At 42.9% G+C, this 13,372-nt stretch overlaps 1 protein-coding gene across 1 annotated transcript in view; it reads right to left on the bottom strand.

Moving 5' to 3' along the window:
- Positions 1 to 742: 742 nt before the first annotated feature.
- CD83 (CD83 molecule) overlaps positions 743 to 13,372 on the bottom strand; it is a 24,205-nt gene continuing 11,575 nt past the window's right edge. Inside the window, exons 3-5 of the mRNA XM_006891637.1 lie at positions 5,213 to 5,435; positions 2,732 to 2,838; positions 743 to 871 (exon numbers count right to left, since the gene is read on the bottom strand). Of these exons, the coding sequence (XP_006891699.1) occupies positions 743 to 871; positions 2,732 to 2,838; positions 5,213 to 5,435 (459 nt within the window). The remainder of the gene's footprint in view (positions 872 to 2,731; positions 2,839 to 5,212; positions 5,436 to 13,372) is intronic.

Below are 13,372 nucleotides of genomic sequence, written 5' to 3'. Positions count from 1 at the left end.
ATGTATATTTCAAAAGGAGAAAAAACACAGCTCCTTCTTTGACAACTACACAGATATATAAAAATAAATGTGGCACTCTTCTTTATTGCTTTTTTATAAATGTCCTTCCCAGATGAAAAGGCCCAGTTGGAAATAGTTCATTGACCTGTTATTTCCACGTACACATACTACTTCTTAGTAACCACAGGGCCTTCACACCAGGAAATTATTTGCCAAATATTTCCCACTGCCTCACAGCTTGGCCTGTCCATTTCTCTCAGACAGAAGACATCTGGGCTGACACAACAAACACTGTGGATTCAAAGTGATGCTTCCCAGATGTGGAAGAAGACAGCTGTCCTCAGGAGTCTGTCATGGGGCCAGTTATGGGCACTTAAATTTCTCAAGACCCTTTTTCCAATAGCATCTCCCCATATAGCTTTGTATGACTGAAAACGGTTCCAAGAGGTCGACCAGATAGCTAAAAAAAAAAAAATCCAACCCACTAGCTGGTAGTCATGAAGCAGCAGCAGTGAAGAACACTGTGAAGCTGGCTTCAAACGATGTGGTCATGTTATGGTGGTCAAGTTTCACGTGCAGAAAGTGAGGAGGGACCCACCCTCAGATGTGTCAGTCAGGCAAAGAGCTTCGTAGGAAGGATGCCATCTTCAACGAGGGGTCCATTTTTCTCTTGTCTGCTTTGGAAGACAAGTGCACCAACAGAACAGCTGGTTCTAGGAAAATCAACCTATGGAATTCTTCCTTACACCAGTTCTGTCTTCTGAAGAAACACTGGCCCCAGATGCTTGTTTGAGGAGGAGACTGGAAGGAAAGCTCCTTCCATAACAGGTTTGGACACATCTGGAAAAATACTCTGTAGTCGTGCAAATTTCTGAAAATTTAAACAAAATAAGAGAGGCAAGTTGAGAAGTGAAGAACTGGGGGGGTGGTGAGGGAAGCATCAATGGTCACAGCTGCAGTTCAACTCCATTCAGCTGGAGCTGGGTAGACAACTCCCTCTGAGAGGTCTCTTGTCAGTCACCACCCCACTCCCTGCCACGGGCACTGTTTCACTTGGAACTCTAACCTCCCACTAGAAGACTCAGGAGGTTAGAAAGCAGGGATATGCCAAGCCCTACCACCCAAGATCTTCTAAAGATCCAGTGTCAAGAGGCTGGTATTTGCAAACAAACAAACATACAAAACCCCAAACAACTAAAGTACTCATTTCTTGAAAAAAATGTAGTGAATGATAGTTACAAGCAGGGCACTTTGCTGGCATAGTCTGTAGGGAGTTGTGCTGCTCCTCCCTGACGGTTTTAATCCACCAGTGACTCCAAGAGAGAAATAGGGGAATCTCTTCAGTGCTATTTACAACTTCAGAAATGGCTGGAGGGTCAGCAACAAGTTGGTTCTGACTTGACAACAATGTTTTGAGTTCTAATTATCTTCCTGTGTGCAAACAACCCTAATGGCCAAACTATAAGCTCCTTGAGGGCAGAAATACATCTTTTTAAAATTTCTTTCTCTCACATTCCCTTCGAGCTGAAACTGACTCACAGCTGATCCGACAGCAGATAGTCTGAGACTGTAAATTGCAGGGGTGGAGATTGCCCATCATGCCTCCTCTGAACCACTAGCAGATTCAAACTGCCTAACATTAAAAGGTTAGCATTGCAAAACCAACAGGCGAAGCAAAATTTCATATAACATGAACAATCTAATGATAGTAATTATATACACTGTTTGCACAACTATCATCCATTTCCAAGTTTTCTCATTACCTCCTTCTCCAGCTCCTCGTAACTTCTAATAAATTCTTAACTCTCTAAACTTGCCCCTTCTAGGTATTTCCAAGTGGAATCATCCAGTATTCATCTTTTGTGAGTGGATTATTTCACTCAGCATAGCACTTTCAAAGCTCATCCAGCTCTCAGCATGTACCTGAGCTTCATTTCACTTCAAGACTGCATTACATGTACGTGCCAAAGCTTGTTTACCCCCTCATAGTCATCTGGATATGGAGATCTGGGGTTGTTTTCCACCTTTGGGATAAATACTTAAGAAGTGGGAAGAAGTACCACTAATATAAGGGGAAACCCCTAAGAGAAAGCAGTTGCAGGGCAGACAAAGGAGACTGGAACAACCCTCGCGTGCCCTGGCTTATTCACTTCCTACACAAGCAAAGAGAACTTCGAACCCTCAGAAGGAACAGTGCATCTGCCCTGCAAGGTGGACTGTTATGCTTTTGCCCCTTATAACAACAAGGATGCTTTAATAGAATCCTTTAGCACTTCTCCAGAGCCTCAATGGCACAGTGGTTAAGCACTCAGATGCTAACCAAAATATCAGCAGTTTGAGCCCACTGTTGAACCAATTTTTGCTCTGATGGAGAGAAAGGTGGCGGTCTGTTTTTGTAGACTGGTAGACCTGGAAAACTTGGTGCAGTTTTACTCTGACCTGCAGGGTTTCCAAGAGCTGGAATCGACTGGATGGGATGCTTTACAAGTTTAGCAAGTCTCAAACTTCCCTCATACACTCTGGAGAGGCAGATGAGGAAAAATACACTGCAAATATTCCAGGGTGCTGCTAAGAATGATTCACTTAGTCCAGGCAGCTTCCAGAAGCCCAGAATTCAGAGAGTTACATCTCTCACTATGATTAAGTGATTCTACTATCCAGAAAACACATCTAGGGGAGTGCCCCGGGTCAACGCTTAATAAGAATGGATGTTTGTAAAAAAGATACTTACACAAGTGAAAATGATGAGTGTTAAGTAGAAAACAACCAGAGCCAACAGGAGCAAAATCTCAGCTCTATATTTCTTAAAATTGTCTTCTTTGTGTTCCTTGCGGCATCCTTAAAGAAAAAATAAAAAAGCAACACATTAAGCCATTTAGCAGGACTTTCCTACCAAGACTGAAAGCAAAAACAGCTTTGCTTCTACTTTTAAAGTCTTATGTGTCTGTCAGTGGATGCCTCCCAAAGAGGATAACGGAAAGAGCAGCAGGTTACCCCGTGTCCACCTGAGTCCAGCCAAGAGCAGGCGGCTGTGACTGCTGCATTTCCCTGTAGTGCTCACAACCCCCATCAGAATCAGGCATGAGCATCCCCATTTTACAGATGGAGAACCCGAACTGAAGGGACAAAGCGAGGTGGCAGAGCCAGGTGTCAAATGCAGCCTTCTTACCCGATGCCTCCACTTTAGTTGTCAGGCATTTCAACCTCGTCTCTACATCAGATGAGCCACCATTTGTAAATTAGTGGCTATCTTCATTTTCAGTGGTGGTGTATAAAATTCTATTTGTCCCCAGAAAGGTTTGGGGGCTATGAAATAGGTCAGCTGAACTGCCTTGGTCTTATTGAAAGGTACACAAAAGAGCTCTCTGAGGGGATGCTAAGGCTGTGACTGCCGTACTGAGGGAAGCAGGCATGAGAGGAGATGCAGAAATGGCAGCTTCTCCCTACCTACATAGACTGTGCCAAGGGGTGTGTGTGTGTGTGTGTGTGTGTGTGTGTTTAGATTTCACTGTAGTCTGTTCACCAAATCTACGTGAAGGGCCAGGCACGAGCAGAGTGAAATGCAGAGGATGACAGAGCCTTGCAAAACACCGTGCCGCATTCTAGTGGTGGCTTCTCATGAACGTCTGTGATTCCAAACTGTGGTCCAAAAAAGATATCAAGCTACTTCTCTCATGGTACTTGTAAGGGATAGAATCATGCCCATTAAAAATATTGTGTCAGCTTGACTAGGCCATGCTTCTCAGTGTCATGAAATTATCCTCTGTTGTGTGATCTGATGTAATTATCCTATGCAATGTAAACACTAACTTCTGTGAGGTTAATAAGGCAGAATTGATGGCAGTTAAGTTAATGAGGCAGGACACAGTCCACAGGATTAGACTGTATATCATGAGTCAATCTCTTGTGAAATATAAAAGAGATTAAATTAACAAGTAGAGACCAAAACAACCTGTGACCACCAAGAAAGAGCTAGGAGCAGAGTGTGAACCTCCTAGACCCAGGGCAAGACTGGTGAGAAGAACCTTCCCCTAGAGTGGAAACAGACAAAGAGAGAGAAAGCCTGACTTTTAATTTCTACCCTCTTGAACTATAAGAGAATATATTTCTATTCATCAAAGCTACCCCCTTGTGGTATTTCTATTATAGAACCACGGGATAACTAAAATACTACCAAATATTTATGGTGTTCTCCAGATATTGCAGCAAGCAATAGTGCACTATCTCATCTAACCTACAGAGCAAATATATTTCAAAGCTATTATTCTCACTTTAGAGATAGAAGAACAGGCTTAAAGGCAATGAGTGATTTTTTCCAAGGTTGCAGTCCAACTGACTGAAAGAGTTAACATCTGAGCTAGATATAAGGAAATTTAGAGCCTGACCGCGTAGCCTACTATTACCTTCCCACAATGAAAAGAACAGAAAATAATCACGAGTTCTGCTTATTTCCTTCACACTTCCCTCAGGATGTGATCCTTCTCTGTTTTCTCCTTCAGTGTTGCTCTCATCTTTCATTCATTTAAATAATATGCATTGAGTGTCTACTATGTGCCAGAAAATAGCTGAGAACAAAACAGAGAAGGTTCTGGCTCTCCATGGGGGGAGACAGAAGGTAAACAAACCCATATGTGGTGTGTCAGGTGCACCAAGTGTGAAAAACACAGGGCAAGCAGGTGAAGGACTGGAGACCGAATGATGTGCAAAGTGTATATTATTCATAAACAAATACAGCCTATGACATTACACATTATATATGGACAGAGCATATCTGAATGCCAATTAACAATCCCAAAGACCGTGCCCTCCAAACAGTGAAATCCTAATTATATTCTTTTTGAATATAGGAATATTATCTTAGGTCAGCTTTCTTTCAGACGCCCGAGGTTTAGAGTGAATAAATGATTCCCCCCCACCCCAAGGTCATCTGATAATAGCAAGAGTTAGGATGTGACCTAGAAGGAGAAAGTAGAGATTGCATACAATCAGGAGCTCCAAGAAGACATGGTAGTCATTTTAAGCTTGAGACGCTAACAGCTAACACGTGTTAGGCAAAGAAAAAGCATAAGGCATTTTTAAAGCTATCTTAGGAAAGTTAAGGTATCCTTGCAGCACAACCCCAGATGTGATGGCGGACTTTAGGACCTTGGCGGCACACACGTTTTTGCAAGAGCATCACTTTAAAAGAATATCACTGCAGCTGCTCACTCACCTATCACTGTGAGGGTCACAGAGCCACTTTGGTTTCTCTGCCCCTCTGGATCCCACAGAGTACACAGGTACATCCCCGTGTTGGAGCTGGTAGTGTTTCGGATGCTCAGAGAATATGGTCTTGCTATGAGTGAGTGGTTTTGCTCTTTCCGGTAAAAGTATTGTTTATTGGTGTTCTGATCTTCTTGGGACACCTGAATCACTTCTTCGCCTTGCTCTGTAAGCTGTTAAAAAAAAAAATCATACAGCATTATGCTCTGCTTTCTGAAGATGCAATTGCTGGACCTCAACACCAATGTTTTCAGAAAACCCATCCTAATTTTTAAAGACTTTTTTTTCTCCTGTGTGACGCATAGTGGTAGATGGGGAGAGATGAAGATGCTTTTAGGATATATCTTTTTTATCTTTTTGTAATGAGATCAATCATACATGAAGGAGAGGTGTCGCTGTTGAAGATGAGGAGATGTTGAGTGTGACTCACTTTGAATTAGCTTCTGCTGCAGGTTGTTCTGTATCAAAGGTGCTCTTTGGTTTTTTCAGGTACAACCCATGCATTCATTGACAAGATTGTCATTTTATAACCCAGTCTTTCGTTTCTAAAAGTTCCCAAGTCTGTTAAGGCTATGGTCAGGAAATGCAACTGAACACACGCAGAGACGAGCAGGGCTCTCTGTAAATATTCACTTGGTTCTTCTAAGCCTTTACGGGTGGTGCAAATGATTAAGGCAGTCACTTGCCAGCTGGAAGGCTGGAAGTTCCAGTTCACACAGAAGAGCCTTGGAAAAAAGGCCTGGTGACATACTTTTGAAAAAAACAGCCACTGAAAACCTTGTGCATGCACATGTCTACTCTAACACACACAGAGCTGCCACAGGTCACAGTTGACTGGGTGCCCACTGGTTACTACTTGCTCTTTAAAACAATAGTTTTGTGTGCTAATCTGTGACATCATACAACACACCACACTTCTTCTCTGAAAGCAAAAAGGCAGCTGGGAACAGTGAAGATATAACAGGGAAGATGTTATATGCCAGATCATTTGATAATTACAAATACATGTGGAAGTAAAAACCTATATACACACATTTGTAGACATTTTATTCCCACTTGCCCCTAAGTGGATACAACCATGACACCCTTTAAAAGGTGGATTTAAAATCCACACCCGTTTAAAAGCAAAATCCATTTCCATCAAACAGATTCTCACAGTGACCCTGGAGAACAGAACAGTACTGGCCCACAGGCGTTCCGTCTCTCTCCTCTGTAGCTGCTGGTGGATTTGAACTGACAGTCCTTCAGACAGCACCCAAATGATTTAACGCCCGCGTGAGTTGGGCTCCTGTATATCTATACAATGCAGTATTATTCAGAAGTAAGAAGAACAACTTATCAAGCCATGGGAAGACATGGCGGGTCCTTAAATGTCTATCTTAGCAAAAGAAAAAAGTGACATAGTATATGCGCTCAACTGTGCAACAGTCTGAAAAAGACAAAACCATAGAGACAAGAGAAAAGACCAGCATTTGTCAGAGATTCAATGACGGGAGGAGGACAAGTAGGGGAAGCCCAGAACATTTTTAGGGCAGTGACTCTCTTTAAGATACTGTGATGGTAGACATAGGGCATGGTACATTTGTCAAAATCCACAGAACCAGACAACAAAAAGACCAACCCTAATGGGAACTGTGGGCTTTCTCTAACAATAATGTACCACTTTTCTTGTTGTTGTGTACCATAGAGTGGCAACCAACTCATAGCTGACCCTCTGGTGGGTTTTCAGAGGCAGTTAACTGCTTGGGAGGAGACTGTCCACCCTTTTCCAGCAGAGCAGCTGGTGGCCTCAAACTGTGTGCCTTTGGGATTTCAGCACAGCTTCTTGACACGAGGCCACCAGAGCTCCCAATATACCACTGCTGAGTGTTAAAAGTTGAGCTGCAAACCCTAAGGTACACTGTTCAAATCAACCAGCTGATCCACAGGAGGAAGATGGACAATCTCCTCCTGTGTGATTTACAGCCTCTGAAAATCTACAGGAGGGTCAGCTACTGGATGAGTCAGTTCTGACTCAACGGTGCATAACTCTAACAACAATTGGCTTATCAGATGTAGTAAATACAACACAAAAAAAATAAGGTGTTTTAACTGGGGAAAAAAGGATGCTCTAATAGCCTAGGGAATATGAAATTGTTCTGCCAACTCAAAGGCACATGGTTCAAATCCACCAACTTGTCTGAAGGAGAAAGATGAACAACCTTGTCCTTTGTAATTACAGCTTCTGAAAACCCACTGGAGAGTCAGCTATGAGTCAGTTCTGACTTGATGACACAGAACAAACAACTGTGTCTTCAGGGAGAGGATATATTCTGTGGGATATATGCTATATTCTGTGCGCAAATTTTTTTATAAACCTAAAATTGTTCTATAAAAGAAAGTCGATTAAAAAGAAAAGAAAGGAAAAAGAGGTTATCTATCATTTACTAAGATAAAGGTGTGGGAGAACAATTCTAAAACCACTGTGCTCAGATCAGACCAGCTGGACTGGGGCAGATGCTAAATTTATCAAAGCAATTAATATGACTGACATTCTCTCCCTGAATTATCTTTGTGATTAAATTTGATTAGGGGAGGGGGCTCCATCATGTCTTCCTTCCGAGATTAGGCACACAATGCCCTACTATCCAGGATATATTTATCATTTCCCTAGTTAATTTACCAGTTGACCCCACAATGATTTTTTTTTTAAAGGAAACCCAACTTTTAAAATCATGATTTAACAAACAAAAGCAAGCCCACTGCTCAAGCAAAGTGTGACCCCTGGCAAACCACTATGTCACAGAGTAGAAGTTGCTTCTGATAGGGTTTTCTAGGACATAATCTTTACGGAAGCAGATTGTTTGCCTTCCCTCTTGGAGCCACTATGTGGGTTGGAACCATCAACCTCAAGGTTAGCCGCCAATCCCAAAACACTTGTACTACCTTTGCTCTGAAAGTGATTTATACCAAAGGCAAGGTAATCAGTGTTTTCTATGCATCTTCAGTAAGTGCACCTTGCCCTTTGCAGCTTGCCTGGGGACACAGGGCTTGGTGGCATTTCTGAGCTGACCCTAGCATTCTAAGGACACTAGGAGCCACCTGAGAGAAAAAGACAGAGGTCAGCCAGGGTCCACCACTCCCTTGGCCCACACTCCTGACATTTAATCTGTTGTGTGCACGCCCTTGGATACTTCTCAGATTTCTAGCATTAGTGCAGGGAGAGGAATGACTAGGAGGCACAGAAAGGAAAGCAGGATCCCTCTGTTCCCCCACCCATAAGCCCACCCCCTCGGTTGTTTCTGCTGCACTACTGAAGTTAGGGCTGTACCACAAGGTCCTCCTTAAGATCCAGCCTGGGGCTCGCCCAGCTTTCAGCTTGCCTCTGGATGCCAGAAGCCTGGGCGACAGAGACATCTGGTGGCAGACGGAAGGCTCCTGCAAGATGCCTCCTCCCTCTACTCCCAGCACAGGCTGAAAGGAATGGCAGTACTCACCCAGGAACAGAAACTCTGCTTCCTGATGTTTCTCTAGTGTTGGATGGTCCCTCTCTAAATAATCAAGAATCTACTGCAAGGAGCTAAAAGTCTGGGACCATGAAGAGTTTTAAAAACAAAACAAAAACTCAACTACCACCAACAGGATAAAGAGAAGAGGTAGTAACATCTTTAAAAAAATTTTAAAAAACCAACAAAACCAGCTACTGTGAAGTTGGCCTAACTCATGGTGATCCCCTGTATGTCAGAGTAGACCTCTACAGGGTTTGCATGGCTTATTGTTTTCTGGAAGATGTTGTTATGTGCTGTAACCGCACCTTTATTCTGAGGTACCTCTAGGTGGATTCAAACTTCCAACTTTTCCGTTAATAGCAGAGCCTTTTTTTTTCTTTTTTAACCACTGGGTGGCACAGTACATAATGTACTGGGCTGCCAACTGAAAGACTGACAGTTTGAATCCCTCAGAAACTCTGAAGAAGAAAGATGAGCAGTCTCTTTCCATAAAAATTTACATCCTTGGAAGCCCAGTGCAGGCTCACCGTGACTTGGAACCAACTCGTCAGCAGGTGAGTTTGAGGGTTTTTTAGTGAACAGGAATTTACAGGAACGTAAAAGTTGCCAAATGATTCTACATCTAAGTTATCATTTTTTCCCCCTTTTCAAGCATGATTATGCCCTCTTATGTACTCAGCACCCTGCCCCACTGTGGCCTGGCAAGTGGCCTCGAACTTTCCAGACAGACTTACTCACATGCCAGGCTCTCAGGACTGCCCAGTGCCAATCTGGCTGAGGTGCTTCCAGACTAGGGTAAAACTAATCAATTCAGGACAATGTTTGCATTCCCCACACGCCGACCTCAGCTCACTTCCTTTTTCTAAATTAGCCTCAAGATGCACTCAACTCCATGGTTTCCCAAAATATTTCATTGGACATCTCTCTGTTTTGCTAGGAATCTCCTGCACCTTGAAGACAGAGGCGTTTGACTGCAACAACCAGAGGCTCTACAGCTCCAGTTTTCTCCAGTGGGTGTGGGGCAGCTTTTCAGCACAGTGTGACCCCTCCTTCAACTCAGAAAGAACTGGCTGGCCTTCAAGATAAAAACTGTGAACCCCTTAGGAGCTGAGGAAATATAAACAATTGTACCTATTTACATAAAGACGGCCTCATTATTCTGGGGGCCACAGGGGACTCCTGGAGCAAGGATGTGCTGATGAGTGGTCTGCCCACAGTGGCCTTCTGCCTGTTTGCAGGAGGTAATTTGTGTTAAAACTCTGTGGCAGCAGGAACAACAAAAGTAGTCTATTTTGCAATCAGATTTCCCTGGCAAGACCTCCAGCAGGTCTTCAGTTACTCTTCAAATGGCAAAACAAAGGCAGGGTGAGATCATGAGAAGGACAGAAAGAAGTAGAGGGAAAGGCAAAGCAAAGTGTCCCAAAGCAGCTTACAGAATTGTGACATCACCACCACATGCCCTGCAAAATACTGCAGTTCCACAAAGCTAGTTGCCAAGGGCCTCAGCACCCAAAGGAGACTTAGAGGGAAACTCACTCTCAAAACCTGGGACTGTCAAATACATCAGGGAGCTTGGTTGGCCTAGAGGTAAGGAGAGGAGGGGATGATGGGCAAGCTCCTCCCACGCAATTTACAGCCTCTGAAAACCTGCTGGAGAGTGAGCTCTAAGCTGGATCCAAGCAACAGCTAAATGAGCCACCACCCCAGGACAAGGAGTAAGTCAGCTTCTGACGAGATACCAAAATGCTCCTTAGAAGTGAGGCTGGAGAGATGTCAGCCCACTAACTCTGGACATGTCATTGGGTGAAATCAATACCTGGGAAGATATCATGCTCGGTGAGAATAAGAAAGACCCTCAGGGACAGGGAATGACAGGGGGACAGGGGTTGCCACAATGGAATCAAATATGGAAAAGATGGTGAGGGACATGGAAGACCCGTCCACATTTCCTTCTGTTACATGTAAGGTCAGTACAAATCAGAGCTGACTTGTGCTACCAAAACAAAAGCACACAGTTCAAATCCACCAGCTGCTCCACGGGAGAAAGAAGGACAATCTCCTCCCACGTCTCAGAAAACCCACTGGAGGGTCATCCATGGGTTAGTTCCTACTCGATGACACATAACAACTACAATAATCACCACCACCACTACGACAAAAAAAAAAAGGCCAAACTAATGAAGAGCTTTCTTTGTCTGGTTAAACTCATGACAAAAGGAAACAGACCAACTAGCTGCCATTAAAAGGACCCTGACCCCCTGTAGCCCTCAGTGTGTCAGAGGAGCCCTGCACCATAGGGCTCCCCATGGGGACTTTCTCAGAAGTAGATTGCCAGGCCCTTCTTTCAAGGCACCTTGGGGTGGACTCAAACCCCCACTCTCTCAGCAGAAGGATGTATTAGCCATTTGCATCACTCAAGACTCCAGAGCAAAAGGAGCGCTCTGAAAACACACACACTCCACTGGGAAAAAGATCACACTCCTCCTCCCACCTGCAAACTCTTGGTGTGTACAAGGTGTATCCTCTCCTCCTTTTACCATGCTTCATGGAGCCCTAGTTGTGCAGTGGATTGAGCATTGGGCTGCTAATCAAAAGCAAAGCAAATCAACTTGTCCCTCTGTAAGACAAAGATGTGGCAATCTGCTCATGTACAGGCACCTTTGGAAAAGACAGCAGTGAGTGAGTCAAACTGGAGGCTTTGAGACAAAAGTTAGCAGATACTCTGAAGACAAGACACCATTTGGAAGCCCTATGAACAATTCCACTCTGTCCTACAGGACAGAGCACTACAGTTACTATTTAGCAGCTTTCTTTTAGAGTTTGTTGTTGTTTGTTTGTTTGTTTGTTTGTTTGTTTGTTTTTAAAAAGAGCCTTTTAAAAGATTTTATTTTCTACAATTCAATCAGAAGAATCTAGGATTTGTCTAGAGTTTCAAAATTGTTTTAGTGTTTATAATAATATTCCACACTCAAATTAAGGGGAATACCATTACCTAGGGGGCTGTGGTGGTCTATTGGTAAGGAGCTTCACTGCCATCCTGAAGGCACATGGTTCAAATCCACTAGCTGCTCCATGGGAGAAAGACGGACAATCCCTTCCTGTGCTATTTACTACCTCTGAAAACCCACAGGAATGTCTTCTCTGACTGAATGGCACATAACATTACCACCACCATTATCTATGTACACAAGCATTTAACTCTTCATCTTAAGACATATGGTCAAGTGGCTAGCTCAGCTCTGTGACCTGTGAACTAGCAGGGGCAGTGGCAGAGCTAAGAACATCTCCTGGCCAGGGCAATGGAGCAAGAGCAATAGATATTTCTCAACTTTGTTTAGTTTTATGATTTCCTATAAACATTTGCGCTGGCTTGAAAATCAGCCACTGGCAAGAGCAGGTCTTTAAACATTCCAAATCTGAAAAGTGTTTCACTGCCTCTCTGCAAAGGCATTTTAGGAAATAGTCATTTAGAACAAAAGGTACCCCTGGATCCGTTCACAGCCAAACATAATTGACGGGAACTATTCAACGCACACTTCACAATGCTAATATGGCAGTATGCTAAAACACAACACAATTTAGGCAAATTAATGCCTCAAAACACTCATCCCAATTATGCTGTTAAAATCCACATTCTGGGCAGTTAAATTTTATGCTGAAAACTGATATTTTCTTTTTAACTCAAATAGGGTAAAATGAAGATGTCTTATTTTCAGAGTATCTGCTTACTTTTGGCTTGTATCTCAAAGCCTCCAGTCTGTGTGATTCACGGCCATGGGAGGAGACTGCCCTTCTTTTCTCGCTGAACTGCTGGTGGGTTCAAATACACACAGAAGCAAAGCCTTTTGGTTAGCACTACAACTCACCATGGACCACACCACCAGAGCACCCTACATAATTTAAAAAACAACTTTCTCCCTCTAAATTGGAGATTTGGCCCGAAGGGTCACAAGTTCTGAAAACTCACAAGTCCTAAGTTGAAAGACACACTGCTCTTAAATTTGTTTAACAACGAATCAGGAAAACACAAGTGCCTATTTTAAGGGTGTGTGAATTAAACAGGGCTAGTGATTTTTAATGATTGAATCATTTCAACTAGAATGAAAAAAATAAATAAAATGGGTAAAAGAATATGACTGGAATTGAATCAGTACATCAGTCAAAAACCTTACTGTGGAAGGTGTTTTTTAAAATATTTATATCATTTTATACAAATATATAATAACCCATAGACTACTTTTTTTTCATGTAAGAGGGCAACAGTTCCACCCCTACAGCAGGGGAAAATGTCACAAGAGTTCAGATTTTAATTTACCATACACTAGGAGCTCCGGTGGCTTAGTGGTAAGGATTTATGCTGCCAATCCAAAAGTATGTGGTTCAAATCAGCAGTTCTAAAGAAGAAAGATGGACAGTCCCCTCCATAAAGATTTACAGCCTCAAAAACTCAAAAGAAGGGTCGTCATGAGTTAGAACCTACTCAACAGCAGTACATTTTGTTTTGGTTTAGAAGAAATCAGATGGTATGTATATATACATATATACACAAACATATGTTTATAAATATATGTACATTATACACATATATACATTTATAAATATATACAGGACAGAGCACTACA

Source organism: Elephantulus edwardii, unplaced genomic scaffold (assembly GCF_000299155.1).
Source record: "Elephantulus edwardii isolate Elephantulus edwardi_28Jun2011 unplaced genomic scaffold, EleEdw1.0 scaffold00101, whole genome shotgun sequence".
Lineage (NCBI taxonomy): Eukaryota > Metazoa > Chordata > Mammalia > Macroscelidea > Macroscelididae > Elephantulus > Elephantulus edwardii.
This window is presented reverse-complemented; position numbering and strand designations above follow the sequence as displayed.